Source organism: Thermobia domestica, chromosome 6 (genome assembly GCF_964235325.1).
Source record: "Thermobia domestica chromosome 6, izTheDome1.hap1.1, whole genome shotgun sequence".
Lineage (NCBI taxonomy): Eukaryota > Metazoa > Arthropoda > Insecta > Zygentoma > Lepismatidae > Thermobia > Thermobia domestica.
This window is the reverse complement of record NC_137459.1, coordinates 68254630-68275361: the sequence shown is the minus strand read 5'-3', so window position 1 is coordinate 68275361 and position 20732 is coordinate 68254630. Positions and strand designations below refer to the sequence as shown.

Here is a 20732-nt window from a genome sequence, read left to right as displayed (position 1 = left end):
TTGTGATGGACAAACACCGTGTGCATGGATTCCACCATTTCATTCATTATCATTATCGTCGTCTTTCTTAGCCTCGGAGTATTATTAAAATTAATCTTAAAAAAAGAAAAAAATCAACTTCGTTCATTAATATACAGATAGCTATTGATAATCGAATATTTGCTAGTTTTAGAGTTATTTTACAAATACATTTTTTTATAATAAGAAACTAAAGAAAAACTACTAAACAATACGTGACATCTTTTTGAGGTGCCATTTTGCATCAATATTAGAATGAAATGAAAGAATTTTATGTCCCACAGCTATATCCTTTAGGCTAAGATTATCAAAGTCAATTATGGAAGAATTAGCAGAATGAGAACGGGGAAAAACCTGCGGATACGGTGCAGTCCACCACAAACTTTCATGCTCTCAAATAGAGCCAGGGACTCCTCACACCAGAATCGAGCGCTTTATCACTGAACATCCACCACAATTATTTACTTTTTTTTATAACTAACAGTTAGTAGTGTAGCAATAATATGGTATGTATGGAAAAAGGGACAAGACGTAATAAAATAAAGCTATAAAGTGTATTTAAATTCTGTCATCACCTGCCTTATAAAATACAATATTCAGGACTAGCAGCGTTCACCCCGCTTCGCTGCGGTCACCCCGGAACGCAATAAACTTTGTTACTTAGATAATTTTTACTTTTTCGCTTTCAAGTGATATGATAAAAACCATAGAAGATTGCAGTAAATGTTAACATTATATCGCCTGTCATTTATGTTAACCCGCCCCGCTTCGCTGCGGTCACCCCCGAACGCAATAAACTTTGTTACTTAGATAATTTTTACTTTTTCGCTTTCAAGTGATATGATAAAAACCATTATAACGCCTGTCATTTATGTTAACCCGCCGAGTGACACGGTCATGCGGGTTGCATATACATACGTTTATTTTTATACCTATGATGAACTAACAAAGGAGGACACCTGAATGGTCAATTATCTCAAGACACTGGTAATTGAAAATTAAAGTGATATGATAAAAACCATCTAGGGTCCAAATCCTAATAACCCCCCAAAAATAAAAGAAATTGGTTCAGCCGTATTAGCGTGATGAGCGGACAAAGGATTTGTACGTTCTCTTTTATATATATAGATAAGCTAGAAACCTTGCTCGTTATGGTGATTGGTAATGTTGACGTGGCCATCAAAGCTTTTTTTCTTCGTCACGAATTATGTCTTTGTGTGGTACCTTCAGATGTAAACAAAGCTGAGATAAACTATTTTTTTGTTTTCTTTCTTTGTACTATTTATTTTCTACGACTGTACAAACAATGATAATCAAAATATAATAAAAAATAAGTCTGATTTTTCCAAGGGTGATTGAGAAGAGAGTTAATAATTACGAAGATGACAACATATTATTGACATTTGCAAAAGTCCTTAATAGTACAGTAGACTCCCGAGTATTCGGCGTAATGTGGCGGAAGGGCAAACCGGATAACAAAAAAGCCGGAGTTCTATGAATAGTCTCCTCCATAGTCACTACAACGTTTTTTTATCACACATTTTTAAATCTTCATTTAGCACACTTAAAAAAAAGCACACCCAAAGAACAATTTACTAATACAGTACTGTACGTACTGTACAGTTATAATCAGGAACAGCGGCAGGCGTACTGTATTGAAGTCGGTTACACTGACGAAACAATGAATAAAGTGCAGAACGCCGCTCTTTCGTGTCACAACTTGTATTTTGCACACGAGACGTAGGAGGATCATAGCAGACGACCGCTTCCAATGCCTTGGTAATGTTGCCAATGCAACGCCTTGCCTTGCTCATTTAGTTACGATAAAAGAAAACAGACCGAATAGTACGGAGGCCACATATTCGCGAGCCCATACTCGAGAAGTCTACTGTACTTCCTTTATTTTTTTCTTTTCTTTTTTTGTACCAAATCCAAATACGTAATTGGTGACATGTAAGTAGTATTTTACTAGCTTCTTTCCATGATCTTTTGCTATATTTTTATTTTCTCTTTTTTGGTTGGAAAAGAATAATTTCAAGATTTCCAATCAATGTGACCATACTTTAAACAGTTATAGACACAGGAAAAGAAAATTCATATTCGTGAAGATTAACACCGAAACAGGAACTTTTATAAATTGCAAGTTTGATTAGTAAAAGATAGGAAAGGCTGCCTTTGAAACGGACCATTGATCACATCAAATATGTTTCTTTGAAAGTAGAAAATTTTACAATGGAATTTGTGTCATACGATGGGAAGTAACAGGGAACTGACATTATAAAAATATACATATATACTGGCCTCACAAGCATGCAAACTTGGAAACTTCAATGAATTGTTTCACACGAAATTCATCAGTGGAATTCACCAAAAAGAAGGAAGTACGCTTACACCCACGATAAAAAAAATACTACAGTGACTAGAGAGGAAAAAAATTAAAGCACAGTAACGAAACATACAAAATTCATGAAAAGAACTACAAAACACAATTATTCAAGCACCCAACACAACATATGCACATACACATTGCACATTTTGAAACTTTATCTTTTTATTGTAACATTAATATGTGCTATATTATGCGAATTGATTTAATTAACAGCCATAGACGTGTTACTTAGTCTAATAATAAAAGTTAACAAAGAAATACCATAAAATTGAGTATAAGGACTATATACAATTCTGTAAAACTTTATATATATATATATATATAAAATTGCCATTATAACTAAGAACTCTGTTCAAAAAAGAAAGTGAAGTTCCTACTTACAAGTAGTATAGTTTAAAAAAATCTGCAGTAATTTAAGTAACTACGTTACTTTTCCCATCATTTTCCGTGCACAGAAAAAAAATATATATATTCTCTCTTTATGCTTAAATTGCTAAACACACTTACAACAAAATTAAATTCGTCTTAATTGTGAAACCATTACTTACATGTGTTTACAAGATGGTATAAAAGTATCTATTTCAATTATTTTCTTTTATACATGTTATAAAATTTTGGTTAATTACAAACATTGTGTGGTATTTTTAAAATTATAATTTCAGTACAATAAATACAGGAACTAACAGCTTACCACACAACTAGGACCCATTGGGTTTTATTAGTACCTTCTAGTTTAAAAAATTACAAAATAGTACATATTATGATGAAAAATTTAAAGCACAAGTTCCTCTATATAAATCCGAACGCCATATACAGTCTGTGGATGTAATATAGCAGAACAGACTAACATTCTTTTCTATTCTATCGTGTAGACTAATGTGTGATTAAATATCTTGTTCTCATTATTAAAGCCCAGAAATCATGATAAAACAGGTGTGCGGAAAATGAATAAAATGTACAAATAAGATACACTAAGATACACTGGCTGAATAATAATAACTAAACTACGACAATGATAAACGTTAGCAATAAACGTAGTATTTAAATGTGTAAGGATTTTTTCAGACTAAAATAAAAATTAAATACATAAATAAGTATATACAAAATTTGAAGGTACCTTTCTGTATGGTCATATTTTTCCTCCCAGCTTTTGTTTTAAGGAAAGGCCTACTTTTGCCCGTATGTTAGTATTTTATCCCTGTGTTATTTGTACAACAACAATCAGTGACGTAACTAACGGGGTGGGCAAACGGGGCTTGTGTCCCGGGCGCCGGATTGAGGAGGCGGAAAACTGGGCAAATATTTATTTTCACTGTAAGGCAAGGAAAGAAGTTAACTAAAGATCATTAAAAAAAAAAAAAAAATCAGAAGCATAACAGGACAACAACGACTCACCAACCTTAGGATCATATCCATAGAGATTTGCAAAATGTCCGAGTATAATACTTGGGAGAACAGCTTGACTGTTTGTCATGATTAAATATTCTATTCTAAAGCAACAGACTGTTGATTCATTCTACACATATGCACATCCCGATATAATTCCAAGAACATTGTGATTTGTGGTTATTATTATAAGACTATAAGAATACGTCAAGCATGCTACTTTTAGATTATTTGGCAATCAAATACTAATTAGTTTGGTGTTTTATCTTGTACTAAAAATTAAATTATGTACTGCAATTTTGAAATCAAGCTTTATCACATAACGAAAAAAATGGAATAAGAGAATTACTGTGTAATGTCAACATCAGGTGTAGTCGGGGAGCCTTTAAGTTTGGTTGGTTAGGGACGGGAGGGAGGGGACTCTAAGGTGAGTTCTTGGCCCGGGCAACAATTAGCCTAGTTATGTCGCTGATAACAGTTTAGTAGTAACTCAAACTTTTTAGTCAAAGGTGTATTGTGTTTCACATTTGGTCGTATAACATTCAATGCATTTTTCAGATTATATACATCCTTACCTTACCACACGCTGTGAATAGTTGATCATTTTAATAGTTGTAAATACCATGGTTACTAGTGGCGTAACTAAAGGCTTAGGGGCCACCCCGCAGACAACGTAGAGTGGGGCTCCTTCTCTACGTCCCACTTCACGAGTTGGGGGGCCCTGATGTCTTGGGCCTTCCGCAATGGGGGTTCCAAGGGGCCCTTATTTACGCCCCTGATGCTTACACCACTGTTCACTATATATATATATATATATATATATATATATATATATATATATATATATATATATATATATATATATATATATATCAGCTTTGATATTATTGTTACTAACTTCAGATTTTGATCTGAATTTGGCTTTTCTTTTCTTTTTTTAACTACAGCGAAAGAGAAGAAATAAAGAAAAGACGACTAATGGTCTGAAAACACGAAACTCCCATTTTCTTACAGGAATCTGAACAGGAACATTTGTACAGGAATCTGAACAAGTTCATGCCATTTTACCATGAATTATGGGCTTTAGTTATTATTAATGTTTTTTGTGTGTCATACAAGATAACCACAGAAGTATCTTTCAATTTGATTTCCATATACCTATGCTATGATTTCATTGGACTATTGTTATAGTTTGTCGAACAATTGTGTGGTTAGATTTTAAAAAATCCAGCGCAAGCATATGAAAATCAAATTATTTTTCTCCCACACGAATGCATGACATGAAAATCTGTATTCATCATTTGTTTCAGCAAAAGTTCTGCCCATCAGTTGTTATTCATTAGCTAGCTTACACAACAACAGAATAGAAGCTGAATCTTACAAAAATCATTTATAAAGCTGACTCTCACCAACCAGTTCCTGGCAGTCTTTGCATGACTTCTCGTTTTTTTGTTTTTATTTAGTTTTGCTTTAGTAATATTTTTACCATTATTTTGAAGAATTAGTATTTATGTAGGATAATGAGCAAAAAGAAGTCCATTCTGAGGTATGACTGTACAGATATACTTAGCTAACCAAATACTATAAGGGCCTTTTTTTCACACACTAGTGTCAGATATAAAGACTTATACAAAACATTAGTAGTTTTAGTAGTAATAAAAAAAAAAAAATGTATTAAATTTTAATAAAGCAAAACGTTTCTCCTTTGTTTGTTGGCAATCAGGAAACTTATTTTACATTCTGTTGTTAAATAACTTATCTCAGCATTAATTATAATTTTGAGACCAACTGTATTATCATGAAAATGCGATTTATTTATTTTTTTTAAGAAAAAAATGAATAGACGTTCAACAATTCATAGGTTTACATAAGCTCCTTTATTTAATGCAGCTACCTCAACGTGGTAAGTTCAACAAAAGGCTTAATAGGTAGCAGGTATATAGTTTAACTACTACACAAAAAGGTATAAAATTAAAATATACCCATAAGTAACTTGTAAAGCATAAACTGATATACATAAACTTTTCTACGAATTATTCCTCGTAGTAAGGAACATTTGGTAAGAAGCTATTCTTATGTTGTATTTAGCATACTGAAAAAAAAAAAGCATTTAGAGATTACAACTACAACAATACATAATGGCACAGCCAAATTAATTAAAATTTTACTTTAAAAATTATCAAAAGACTATAACGTCTTCAAAGATATTTTTAACTCATCTCTATGAACTGAATTTTCATATTGTAACAATACTTAAGCATTATAAAACACCCGTTATTTTTATTTTGTTTATTTTATTTTTATTCCTAAAATGTACAATGTACACTATTATTGGCAGTAGTAACCTTCGGAACAAATATTAACAACTCTAGTGAATCTTGTAATCTGAATTCCCTGAGATTACTTGGTTCCAACTTTTCATGTTATACATATTGACGGCATTTTTAGATATGAAGTTTTGGTGTTTTCAATTGCTAACCCAGAGTAAACACAAGAGAAAGTGAAGAGCTTAAGTGGTATTTCAAAACATTTTTCCACTTTCGCATAATGTTTTAGCAATTGCACTTCATTGCGAATACGCACAGCCATTTAAAAATTTAGAATTCTTATTTATACCTGTTATAACACACAAAGAAAAAACTAACCACTGGCGTGGCGTGACAGCCCTTTGTTGGCCTGAGCCGTTCCAACACCATCTGTTGGCGACCAGCTGAACTATGTCTAGCCCAGCAATGAACACGTGGTCAGTCTTCTATACCTAGTGGCCGTCACGTCTTTTATTCATGTGACTCCCCAGTTTGCCTCACGACGATGGGGGGCTACGGAGTCCCGGAAATACAATATTAGTAATTGAAAAGAAGCGAATTCCACATTAGTAATTGATTCTCTTGTGCAATTTTCCATTTCATAAATAAAAGCTAAAATATTGTTCATCTTCACAACACATTTACACAACCTCAATTAGACCACTTTAATAAATATACAAAAAGAACAAGTATGCATATTAGATTTATCATAATCACTTTATATATGCAAATATTTAAAATTTCAACAAACGCCACTAAAATTTAATTTTTTTTTTTTTTTTTTTTTTTACAGAAGTAAGGTTTTCATACTACACTTATTTTGGTGACAATATCTTAACCCGATTATTATTGCAACAATTTTCTTTACTTCAAGTTGTTAAGCTGCCTGTATATTCTGATATGTACATTTGTGTGTATAAAAGCACTTAATCTACATTTTTTTCTGCTCATTTTTCACTTACATGCTTACATGCATTTTCAAATTTAGTTGATTAATACTATAATATTTTATAATTATGCATATGTGTATTCCCTGCGATGACCAGTGTTTCATCAGGGTGAAACTATGTAGGACGGCCTTTAACAGATACAGTACATATTACACGTGAACGAAATTTTCTGCTGAATTACGTTTTTCATTAAACATGAAGTTACTATGAAATGCATAGACAAAATCGAAAACACAGTAAAAAAAATCTGCAATTCTAGTTACGATTCGCAACGTTGCAGCGCCGGAAACGAAAAGAACTAAGAAGGATAGTAAAAATACAATAGTTAACAATGATGTGAAATAAAGATTAACCATGAACAAGGAATGCGAAGGAACTCTGAAGAAACAAAACCAAGAAGGAGAAATGTGACGAAAACCCAGAACAAAAACAAAAAAAGGAGCCAAGTGAAAGGAGGTGAATAGAAGTGCCAACATGAGGTAAGCTAAGAAGAAAGAGAAGGTGGAACAAAGAAAAAGCAAAAGGATGTCCGAGTGGCATATAAGAGAAGATTTTTTTTTTAATACAAGGAAAGACAATCTGAAAAAAGCACCGTTACGATGCTGGAACATACTAGAAGTGCATGTTTTTCATTTTATCTATAAGATTTACTTGGTAGAACTCACTCAGAGGATGGAAGCAAGGTGTCATATTGTACACGAAAATCCAACTGGAAATGAAAAACTAATAATTTCAGTCAATTATCTTGATGACTAAAGTGTCTTATAATTAATTATTTTTACATGTTGCTTAAATTACTGATAATGAGTTAAGTCGTTCATCTTTCACAAACGAGAATCATTGAAAACAGATGTAAAGGTGGTGCATTTATTTTCCTTACTAATAGATAGGTGCAACATGTTAATCGTAAAAGATGAATGTTTATCAGCAATCATAGAGTACGCTGAAAGTCAAGGAAACTTGAGAGTATATATGCTGCAAAATATGTCGTACCTTATCAACAGAGAACCGAACGTAATTAACACGGAAGTGAGGCAAAGGCTTTTCACTTTGAGTGACTATAAACGAGCAATACGAATTCAATTCTTAAAATCTACGTACATTTCGAGATTTTCTGAAACAAAATAGCACAGGAACGTTGATAGGCGTCCTCCCCTGCACACATATTTTGGAGCAAAAGACTTCGTGGTTTCGCAGTAAACTTACATGCTCATGTTGCTTTTTTTTTTTTTTTTTTTTTTTTTTTTGCTGCGGACTGAAACAAACATAAACGAAAATTTATAGTTACGAGGTGCATACTGATACGAAGAATACATAAGTGGAATTTGCGTATTAATTTATTCAGATCTGTCGAAACCGAGCGTAAGGCATATCATTATGCTAATTAACACACTCTCATACACATGAATCGAGGTCAAATTTATCGTACCATAAATTTGACCACATTCACCAATACAAAGTGTGATGTTTCAGTGTCTAAAACATAATCCCGAAAAAGATTCTCAGAAGTTTCTGATAGTAAGGTAACAAGATTGCAAGATAGCAGCAAATGGGAATTGTGTTGAAAAATGACAAGCATATAAGTCGACAATTGCAATTACGGAAGTTATGGGAAAACGGTATTAAAACTAAATTTGGTATATACCTCTTATTATTTTCAACTTCATATTTAAAAACTAAATGAATGGAGCCATAAGCTAGTTTCATGTCTTCTCTCATTAGAAATCTATGAATGAAATCTTAAAATGATCGTGGAAAACCTTGCTTCAAATGTAAAATCGACATTGTAAATAAATGAACACTGGGTGCTTTATTTTTAAGCCATCACATTGTTTCAACTGATAAAAATATACAGAACGCTCTGAAAGTCACAGCATTCCGCGCTTCGAAGCATATAGCTCAGAAACTACATGAAATAATAATATATTTGTGTGTGTGTGTGAAGATTAACCTAAGCACTGGGAAAATTTTACAACATATATATATCTGTATTGCCAGAGTTTCTTGTGTGTTTTAAAGTATGTAAACAGGGTGGGACAAAAGTAGATATACAGTACCGTACTGATAGACTCATTGCATTTTATATCATTTCTTATTGTTATCCATTAGATAAGCTTAGTTTCTTTATTATTTGTTCTTAAGGTGCTTTTACTTACATTTTAAGCTCGGAAGAGCCGAAACAAATAAACCCATAAACTAGAATGTTACACTTGATAAATGCAGGAGTGTATGCCTACTTTTGGGCCACCGTGTATTTTTATACAGAACACCTTATGAATCTGAAATTTCTCAATACACTTAATAAAATTCACTAGTGCTCGCAGAATAAAGAAAAAGAGTTCTCTGGTAAAATCTACAAAAAGTATACAATACTGTAAATTGTGAAAATTCATGTTTCTCAGGAATTGCAACTAGAATACTAGCAACATTGTTGCTATCAATTGTCTTTGACAAATGCGATTCATCTTTAGGTGCCTGTAGTTCATTTTAGATAAGATGATATGAAGTTTCCTCCCCACCATGCTCACGCACACGGAGGTATAAAATGTATCTAAATATATGTAAAGAATTAATTAAAAACTTTTATAATAGCATTACATGTTTTAAAATACTTTATTACATTAATCGGCATTAGTGAGGTAATTAGCCATATTTTAGTATAATTGTAAATTTAATTGAACATTTGTTATTCATTTGGTAGTTGGAGTGGTGAGGTAATAGTGGAACGGCAAACAATGATAAAGTTAGGAACTAAAACGGTTCCTTCTGTAGTCATACGATAATATCATGCAATCGAAATCAAATACCAAATCTATGAATAGTATCAAAGTACCACCATAACAACTGAACCTCATATGATGATTAAAAGAAAAAATAAATAAATAAAGTCATGTGCAATCTTCTAACAAAGAGACATTTTCACATTAAACTTTTTTTTCTCTTTTTTAACTAAAAGACATTATGAATTTCCGCTTCGATAAGAACAAAAATTTGAAACATTCTACAAATAAATATGCTGCTCGACTTGCACCAAATATATTCGTACGAACTACACAAGATACCGTATGTAGTATTTATAGACGCACAATTCATTCTATATGCTGCACATGTCAATATTTTATACATTCGACTACTGTACACCCAATATTCTGTATATGCGATTTCCCAATCGTATAAAACACTACTTTCTTTAATTTTTGAAACAAAGATAGAACGACGACAAGATTGGCATTCCTCTCAATATCTCCCACTTTTAAATGAAAGAACTATTGAAATTAACTTTGTGGCGATTGAATTCTTATTTCTAATAATTCAAATTAAAAACACGACCAAAATCAAATCTTTGATACATAAATAATAATCAATATTTTTTAAAAGATAAATATAGTTATTGTTGGTAGCGGTTATTGATAGTGGCTAAAAAGAGGAGTAATGAAGGAGTGGATATTTAAATTTGACGCGATACTGTATCTTAAAACAGTTTCCTTCTCTAACACGATTAGCAACTTGTTTCCCCTTTCTGCATTGACGAAGTAGTTGAGAGTAGGGATTATGTTTTGATTTTGTATCAGTTTACGTAGAATGGACCTTAATAATGGCACGTTGAAAGACAGAACAAAATGAGTTTTTCAGGGATAAAAATGACTTAATACATCTAGCTACCTTAAATGTCAAGTGTGATACGGATATCAAATTTTAGAGAATCAATATTGTCTCTCGTTTGATAAAATATGTAATTTGGGTATCAAACTTTGAACATTTTCTTTAATTTTGTAATTCCAACATTGTCAGGTGTATGTAAATTGTTTATTTATTCTAAAACCACCTTGTTGTTCTCTATCTATGGCATGCCATAATTAGGTATTCAGAGATGAAGTCCATCTGTTAGTGGCACCATGCAGCAAAATTGCATTGTTTTTCGTGTGCTTGCTGTTACTGAAAACATTCTCGCAATTCTGCATTCATACCCGTGCATAACTTTTCGTAAACCTTTACTTGAGAACATTTCCCCCTTTTTTAGTGAACAATAATGCAAGCTGTTCAACAGTACAGAGAAATGTTGCAATCAATTCCATACATGTGTCTGTACAAAAATGCTCCTCCCTCCAATCAATAAACGTAACTCTGGCTTTTAAAAAAATACGATTCAATGGTGAACGATATTTGATTGCAAAATTTGCTTCAAAATAAAGGACTTAGTATCCGCTCAAAGAGGTTTTTCTAATTTCGTTTAGTGTATAAACTATATACTTTGAAGCTGAGAATTGTACGGCTTTTGAGACATGTCTAATCTCAATTGTTTATTGTTCACACTAGCTATGGATTTATCTATAACTGAGAATAAATAAATACAATCTGACGAAAGCAATAACAGGATATTGAAAATAACTTACGTTACAGTTTATTTTTTCCGAAACCGCAACCTAAGTTATCAACAAATAGTAGGTCAAATTTTATTATTTATTCTTAACTGTTGCTGAGGAACACCGTTATCTTATAAAACAGCTAAAAAGCTATGACAATCAAACCGGGACACATACACACTTTTATGAAAAGAAGGAATATAATTTGAGGTAAGGAAAAATTAACATTGCCATATGGCCATATTGAGGTAACTGCAAAAACTGCGAGTTTCATTTTTTCTTCTTCTTTGACATCTGTTATAGTTGTCACTTGCTTCCCATACAATTCTACTATTCTCCCAAATAAGAAAGGAACATTACAAACATACCAACAAACCATTGTATTCCACTCATTAAGTATATTTTCCACAACCATCAAAGAACTAAATACCATCTTTACTATGAGGAAGATTCATATGTGGAAAAGAAACATTTTCTGTTCCCGTCTTATCCTTCATTGAGTCCGGAGGGTCAAACACAACATGCTTTCGTAATTCCTTCATTAGTTGTTCGCTGATACTTCCGTTTTTCCGTACTTGTACCAATACTTGTTGAGCAAGAATCCTTTCGATTTCGTTAAACTTCGGATTAAGTGTAAACCATAGTCCTATTGCGCATCGGCTGCCTTTTGTAACTCCACGCACTCCGTGCAAATTTTCAATGCCAGCAGAAAATGCAACAAGCCTTCCGCACTTTGGTTTTACAATACTCTGTAAAAAACAGAAATATATTGCTTGATGACCTAAAACATGAGTCAGATTCTACAAGTATAAATGAATTTGTAAATTCTTTCCATGGTTCACTGCAGACATAATAAATAATGTTATGTTTAGAGAACCACATATACCTGAAATAATTCTCTCTTGTTAGCAGCATATTAACGGAATGGAACGGAATGAAGCGTTTAATGTTATTACGCTGCTGCAATGCGAGAACGAACTCATGTAGTCTTAAGAGAGTGGTTATACTTAAACCTGCCAGCAGAATCACATCCTTCATTTAAGGTTTTCCTCATCCTTTTCCTGATTCTACGAATTACATAAGTTCGCTGTTACTTCTACATTTTAAGGGGCCAACTAAAGTGGAAACCAATATTATAGAAATGCTAGCACCATGCTACAAAGTATTATATTCTGTAACACTACATGTTAGCTGTGTCGACCTACTTATATTCAATCGTTAAAAATTCACAATTGGTCATCATTGAAGATTGGATAAAAATCGGTGCAAAATACTTAAACATTTATCAAGTTTCTGACGATGAAAATTGTCTTAAATATTGCAACATATTGTGAACCAGTTGATGAAAGATGACACACAAAATCCATATATTGATCCAATCACGAATAATGTGTGCGTACGATTTCCTTCTTTATTTTGGAAATTACTCAATCGTGTTCAAATTATGGTAGAGTATGTTATAAGTTTGTGCATACGAGATAAGACAAAAGTTTACACATATGTACAGTTTGGTTCAAAAAATCATAACCGCCCACCTCTCTTTGGAAAGCCTTGTGCAGTCAGCGACAAAAGTTCCTTCTGTTTGGTAATATTTATTTTGAGAATAACGCTTGTATGACTGGAACGTACAGAAAATTACACTCTTTTTTTGTAAATTTACTGAAAACTGTACTCAAATTGTCCTTCAATTTTGAAGTTATTTACGAACCTAACTTCATCAAACAGAAAGAACTTTTGTCGCTGACTGTATTCTTACCTACAGTTAGAACTAGAGCAAACAAATCTGGATTTTCTTTGGCCAATTGAGATCTTTATCTAGAGCCAAAATATTACAAATGTTTAAGTTTTACGTCCCACGGATATGCCGGTTAGGCTAAAGGAGACCAAAATATTAGAATACCCTATGCACGGTTTACAGACTATCGCCTTCTGAAGCAAGGTGAGTGGCCAAGATTTTTTGATCAAGACTATACATGAAAAGCAACATATGAGAAGAAATAACTTATTCTTTCTAGTACGAGTTTACGTCTCATACAGCGTTGATGTTGAGAAAAAACTAACAAAATTATTTACGGATTTTCTTTGATCAATGTTAGAAAACAGAAAAGCCGGAAGAAGAATTACATTCGTTTGTTTTTTTTTTTAAATATATTTTTTAAAAGAATAATAGAGGCTAATAGACTTAGCAATGATATTTTCGTATTTTCCGTGTGAAGGTGGTATCTTTGTTAAGTCGAGCTTGCCTAATTAGCCTGTAAACAATAGTTTCATCTGAAAACAGAGACAGTTGTTCACACCATGCCGTCTCGTATTTCAGTTCATTACTACTAGAAATTTCTCTTATACAAATAGATACATATTTATTCTACTTGCCCAACAGAATCTTACGTTCAATATGTATATGTCTCTTCTATTGAATATAACTGTAAAACTAGACATATTGTAGACCACTCACTTCAGTTCGATTAATTCTGAACTTACTACTAAAAAACTTTCGTTTGTTTCTATTTCTTCACAACAGGGGCAGATCCAAGGGAAGGGGCAATCGCCCCCCCCCTCCAGAAGATGAAATTTTCTTGTTTTATATATATAAATAAAATCCATTCCAGAGTTTGGAGTCCTTAAAAGTAGCATTATGACAACCCACCGCCCCCCCAGAAGTCTGTCCTGGATCCGCCCCTACTTCACAACTTATCCAAAAGATCAAACTATGATTGGTAATTTGACAGAACTTTCTTTGATGTTATAAGATTAATGCTAACCATATTGATTGTACATTCGTTTAACAAATTTAGCACGCGCTATAATCTAAACTTACCTGTATGTGTTTTGCGGTTATATCTGTTGCAAATATAAATTCTCCACCCTCGAAGTCGTCATTGAGATACAATATGGCACTGAAAATAGAGAATAAAATATACTCCTATCGTAAATATATTAAAGTATTTCTATAATCTAACATTAATCCCACATAAATATTCAAACTTTCTTCTTAAAAAAATGGTTATCGATATTAATATTTTGTCACAAATAGTAGGGAAGAAAAATCTGTTTTATCTCTTAGGTCACCAGACTTCTTGTAACGTTAATACTTTCTTTAAATGACAAGATATCCGTGGTCACTTTAGAGAGGGAGCTTTGGTTTGAGAAAATTGTGAATGGTCTTTTCCCAATTCGTGGATGTGAAGGGACAAAAGAAATCATATATGATAGTGGTCATGAGTTCCGAGTCCTACGGTCGGGTATGAGACTCATTCAAATGAATACAACAAAATTCAAAATAAATACAATATAAAAAATAAAAAATTGAGACAAAAGAATCCAGCAGCGAAAATGAATAAATTACCGAAAATAGTGGAAACACAATCACATAAACTAAAAGAGATTACTAAAAGCTCTTTCACTGGATATTTTATCGAATAGAGAGAAAAATGGCACGAATTCTATCGAAAAATACCTTTTTGAATACTTACTGCTATATTTTTTAGCTAAGTGAGGTAAGTTCTTTATGCTTGAATTGTGCGATTTTTGCCTCGAAACTCATTCTAGCCTTTTGAGCGAACTTCACCAAATTTTGTACAATGTTAAGAGGTCACCATGGAGTCGATTTCTACATCAACGTTTTCTCAATCGACTTGTAAGAAATAGTAACTGAACAACTGTAATATATATTTAAAAACTGGAATGTACATTGTGGTCTGGAAGTGGGCGTACCCCTAATTGGTGTTTTCTGATGGTTTTAGGTTTTACCCACATTCGTTTCATAACATTGCTTAGCATTGTCTGGTAACATTGTATGGTATCAAAGACACTGTTGTGATACAGCAGGATGGGGCACCAGCGCACTTCGTGATTCACGTGCGCAATTACCTGAATCAGACGTTTCCTGGCCGCTGGATTGCAAGAGGTTGTGCATCTTCACTAGCTCCCCTAGCCTGCCTCCAAGAAGTCCCGATCTGACGACACCAGACAATGCTCTCTGGGGTTTTATAAAGCAATAAGTAAGAAACACTCGATATCACACAACGCAGGAATTACGAGCAGCTGTGGAACACGCCTTCACCCTCGTGACTCCGGAGTATCTCCGCAAAACATCTGCGAGAACTTGGCGCAGAATTCAGCTGTGTTATGACATGGATGGTGATCATACCGTTGTTTATGACTCTTAATACTCTTAAGACTTCAAGGTAACTGTGTACAGACATTCTACCATAACTAACACTATACTGTTGAAACTAAAGGGGGGGGGGTTGTCCACTTCCGGACCACCCTGTATTTTAACGTAGCCTTTGTCGTTGTGTCTGTGAATTGATCCAATATTTTGCCAGAAGAAAACGCTGCTTGTAGAAATTTGTACGCTCAACACTCACTTGAATTATAAACTTCGTGCACAAAACTCTTCATTAGATACATTGGTACCGTTGATACAGTCCAAAACGAATTTCAAAATGATATGCAGCGCTCTTGCAGTACTGTTCGGTTTCGAATAAAGTAAATAGTGTTCTCATAGCCAGAGTTTAATATAGAATTATAATATTATTCTGTGATACATTCGACGGAGCGAATCTCCAAATTCTTCATTCGCTGAATGTACAGCCAATAGCTCGGAAGGTGGATAGAGAAACTCGTGAAATTGATTTTATGCACCACAACGACTCATTTGTTTAGTTTTATGCGTCAAAGATGCCAAAGATCGACTGTTTTCTTAAAGAACGGCAAGGAGTTTTGATATTAGGGAATTGCATCTTGAATATTACTTGCTAGCGTCTGGTACGTTCTCTCATCTCAATTTTACATTTCAAATGTCACTATTACCTAACTTTTGTTGCCTCAGTTGAAGATAGTGGAACATTAAATATCACAGTATTGCGAGTGGTGACAATGTTTAGAGAGAAATTTAAGCAAAAGGCTAGTACTCACCACAAAAAATAAAGTATTCTTGTAAGTCTAAATGGCGCTTTCGAAGATCCTTCTTCCATCTTCACCTTAGATCCAATTCGAAGAGGATTTAAAACTTAGAGGAGAAATGTAGATAGGCAAAAAATGTTAAAATGATTAAAAATTTTAATCCTTTCAACCATTTTTTTAACCTTTAGATTTTCTGTTTACTAGCGAAAGAAACAACTACGTCTTGTAACATAATGCCATTAGCATTATTGGAGTTACCTGAAATCTCTCCAAGTATAAGCTGGTGGTTCTCTAGTACATTCGCCTGACCTCAACAAGTTACAGTTGTCTGCGTGAACGGCATGACTTAGATCAGATCTATTGTGTGGCGAACCTGCAAGGAATGTTAGTATATATATTTATATGATTCAAATATTAAGTAATAATAGCTATAATAAACTTTTTTTTTCAGAATTACATAATTTACTTGATACAATACCGATATTTTACCATTCTTTGTCCGAATGTTCTCGGTAACAGTTAAGCTGTTCTTTGCGAATCACCTGGTGTTCTACACTTGTGTCACTTCAGAACTTATATTTTATTCACTTATATTAAATCCAAGTCATGCTGAATGTATGCACAAAAGCACGCCTGTATTTACTAACATATTTTAATATTAAACGTGCTTTGAATAAACACAAGGTTTTCTGTTTCATTTAAAAGCATAACAGTTTTCGTTCGCAGAGCAAGCACTATGCTAAGGTACAATAAGGAAACTTACCAGGTAGAGCAGTTCGGCAAACTAAATGTGTATATGTGAAGTACAGTTGAGTTTTCAGATTGAAATAACGTTCAACGTAATCTCTTCCTCTTTCACTTATATTTAAATATAATTCCAATACTTCTGGCCGCATTAGACCAAAATAGACTAGCTAGAAAATGGAGAAAAGAATCATATCATGATTTACAAATAACAAAAGCATGAATGAATATACCTACTCCTAGTAAATTAACATGCTACTTTCAGTTTTTCTCCGATTTCCATTGTATAGCTTTTTCTCACCTTGTATCATTATTTTACTGTTCTAGAAAGAATAAGACAATTCTAAAATAAAAGTATATTTTTACGTATATATATATATATGTCCACAGATAGTTGTGAAAATAATGGAAACACCTAAAAATTCCAACTTACGGCGTGGAATTGAGATTTATGAGTCATGAATGGTTTCTAGAGCAATATTGTACCATTCATGCTGCACAGCCCTCAGTTCTATCAGTGAGAATCAGGAAGATATCTGAATCTGAAGATATCTGCTCCAGAATCTGAGCTCCAGAACATAACACAGGTGTTCAATAGTATTGAGGTCTGGGGACTGGACGGGCCAGGGCAGATGTAGTTCTTCCCGATGTTCATGAAACCATGCCTCAACAGCTTTAGTAGTATGAACTGAAGCATTATCATCCTGAGAAATTGTGTCATTGGCCAAAAACATCTGGGTCATACGACTCAAGTGCTCACTTAAAATGTTCACAAAATCAGTGGTAGCAATGTGTTCTGTGCGCGTAATCACTGGATTAACGGATTACCAAGAAATTGTTGTCCACAGCATCACAGAGCCATCGACATGTTTCACGATAGATTTAGATACTGAACTTCTTTTAGGCATCCGTCATACATAAACACGGTCTGTTGTTGCAGACAAAGGTGAAAGAGGGCACATCGGACTATATTACATACTTTCTGGTTCACTTTGCACGTTCTTGGCATGGTTTTCCTAGCACTAAAGCATTCTTGACGGTGTTCAGAGGGTTTAGAAACTTGCCGCATTCGCTTTACGATCCTTGGTGGTAATTATTTTCAATGCTTGGCTATCGGTGTCAATAAGGGTTCTCTTCTGTTCACTACTACTTTTCACCAACGTTGTTTTGCTATTATTTTTAGTCTGTTATCACCTTGGACACTTTTCCTCCCGACAGAGCTACCACATTAGAAATCCTATATATAATTGCGCGAACTAATGCGCACACCCACATTTTTGCCTTTTTGAAATTCAGAGGTTTCCAATTTTTGCATCACCACTGTCTGCCTGGTTCAACACATGATTCCGTTGTAGACTGCCTGACATACTACAGATGATAAGTAACACACAACTAAGAACAAGTACGCGTTATACTTGCATCTGACGCAACTTATATGTTGAAAACTACAGGGTGTTTCCATTATATTGATAACCATATACAGTATAAAGTGTATCTACAGTAAAACCTGACTTCAACGGACCCTTTGTTTAACGGAAAAATGTCACAGTCCCATGTGGTTAGGGGCGAAAATCTTGTTAAATTCCCTTCATTAAACGGTAACTGTGTTACGCGGACAACGAAGATAAAAATAAGGCTTTTAAGAGAAAATTGCAAGTTTCAGAGTGCAACATTTAGAAAGTTTTTAGGCATCCTATGAGAGGTTACATATATTTGTCACCAAAACAAACAGTGATGTGCAATCCGAAACAGATGCAACAGATAAACATGCTTCAATTAAGAATTATACGGAAAGTCTGAAAGAAGAAGAGGAGCCTGAAGAAGAAGAGAAATATGTCACTGAGTTGGAAGAAGAGTTTAGGCTTAAGACTTATTAAGGTGCTGTCAAATCTTTAAAGGAGCTTGAAGAGTTGCCTTACGTCGAAATTACACTGATATGCTTAGTATGATTTCTCACGCTGAAGTGTTTGTAAAAAGTTAAGCAGCCAAGCAGTGATGTGTACAGAAAACTCTCATTGACTACTGGAAAAAAATAAGTTAACGTGTGTACAGTATTTTTTTCTGTTCATTGTAAGGTTTGCGCTTATTAATTCGTAGTAGAAATAAATACTGTAGATTGACTAAGGTACGTACATCATTTTATTTTATCTCAGTATGTCCAATATATGCATGTAATTATCTTTATAATTTTATTATTTTTACTTTATTATTTTTATTTATTTCTCCGTATAGGTGTACCTTTGTTAACCGAGAATTCATCTTTAACGGAAATTTTGACGAGTCTCGTCCCATTACACTGAAGACAGGTTTTACTGTAAATGTGTATATAATAGGTACAAATATCACACTATTACGATTAAAAGGTATCATCATATTACACATTACATTTAAGTGTACAGAGCGAGAACAACAAAGTAAAATAATAATAATAAGAATCAGATTATAATCGAATTAGATTGCTTACAAAGGTAATATGAATGGTTGTAAAATAGAACTAAATCAGTGAAAAGCTACTGAAGCTTCAAAAAATTTGACATTCATAGTGGTTATTTTTTTCTCAGAACCTTCACCTTTTGCACTCTGCTGGTTTTTGCTCTCTACTCTTTCTTAATTTGGCATTAATATACACAGGGTATCTCACCTAACTTTGCGACCTGAAATATTTCCGAAACGACAAAAAATGGGACAAATCTAGTTACGCAAGAATGCACCTATGCCAGGGGTCAAAAAAATTCTGTAAACAACAAGTGCCTTAGGGTTCCCCATCATAGGGCCTCAGGGGTCAACTTAAAAATTTCAAACTTAAACACCCTATTTTTATTGCAGATTCTGATTCTGCAATCAAAACTAAGCAACTTTTACTTGAAGCACTTTTTTGTTATTGCTAGTGCTATAATCGCAATATATATCATTGTACGTATGTCCCTACCTTTGCGACCTCAAATATTTCCGAAATAACAAAATATGTGACAAATTTAGTTACATAAGAATATAAGCAAGTCAGGGGCCTATAAAATTCTGTAAACAAGAGCCCCAGGGGTCCCATCATAGGGCCTTAGGGGCCCAACTTGAAAGTTTTAAATAAAGGCTCCCTATTTTTGTTGCAGATTCGAATTTTGCGATCGAAAACACGCAAATTTTACTTGAAGTACTTTTCGTTATCCGCCTAAATGGCTCTGTAATCATAAAAAAAAAGAAGGACCATCGTACGCTACCTGGGATTGATAATAAACTAAATATCTCGAGAAATACACGTGCAATTAAAAAGCACGAAATACGTGGCCAATATTTTAAAAAAAAAAAGCTTAGCATAAAGAAAATTGCTTTGATTTACATTTCAATGCGACCGTGGTAGACCATTACGATATGGAAAGGAAAGTTTTTGTGTTTTGCAACAAGAAAAATCTTCCCTAGAATTGTAAAAATCCAGTAGACCAATATGTTCGTTAAACAGAATGTGACATGGACAGATTAAGTAAAGTCATTTTTTCACACTAGTGCGTAAAAGCACAAATGACAAAGATTTCACAGGAGAACAAATTTACAAAACTTGGAAAAAGCGCATGGAAAATTAATTGATATACAGAGGTATTGTAAATTATCTTCCCGATTTCAAAGGTTGTTTAGTCACGATGATATGCAGCTTATGTTAAATGAGAGAAAACTT

The 20732-nt window shown here is 33.6% G+C and overlaps 1 protein-coding gene across 1 annotated transcript in view; it reads right to left on the bottom strand.

Annotated features, from left to right (window-relative positions):
* Positions 1-4645: 4645 nt before the first annotated feature.
* LOC145688043 (prolyl 3-hydroxylase 2-like) overlaps positions 4646-20732 on the bottom strand; it is a 162230-nt gene continuing 146143 nt past the window's right edge. The window contains exons 9-12 of the mRNA XM_081761741.1: positions 17085-17235; positions 16580-16694; positions 14232-14310; positions 4646-12162 (exon numbers count right to left, since the gene is read on the bottom strand). Of these exons, the coding sequence (XP_081617867.1) occupies positions 11836-12162; positions 14232-14310; positions 16580-16694; positions 17085-17235 (672 nt within the window). The 3' untranslated portion in view covers positions 4646-11835. The remainder of the gene's footprint in view (positions 12163-14231; positions 14311-16579; positions 16695-17084; positions 17236-20732) is intronic.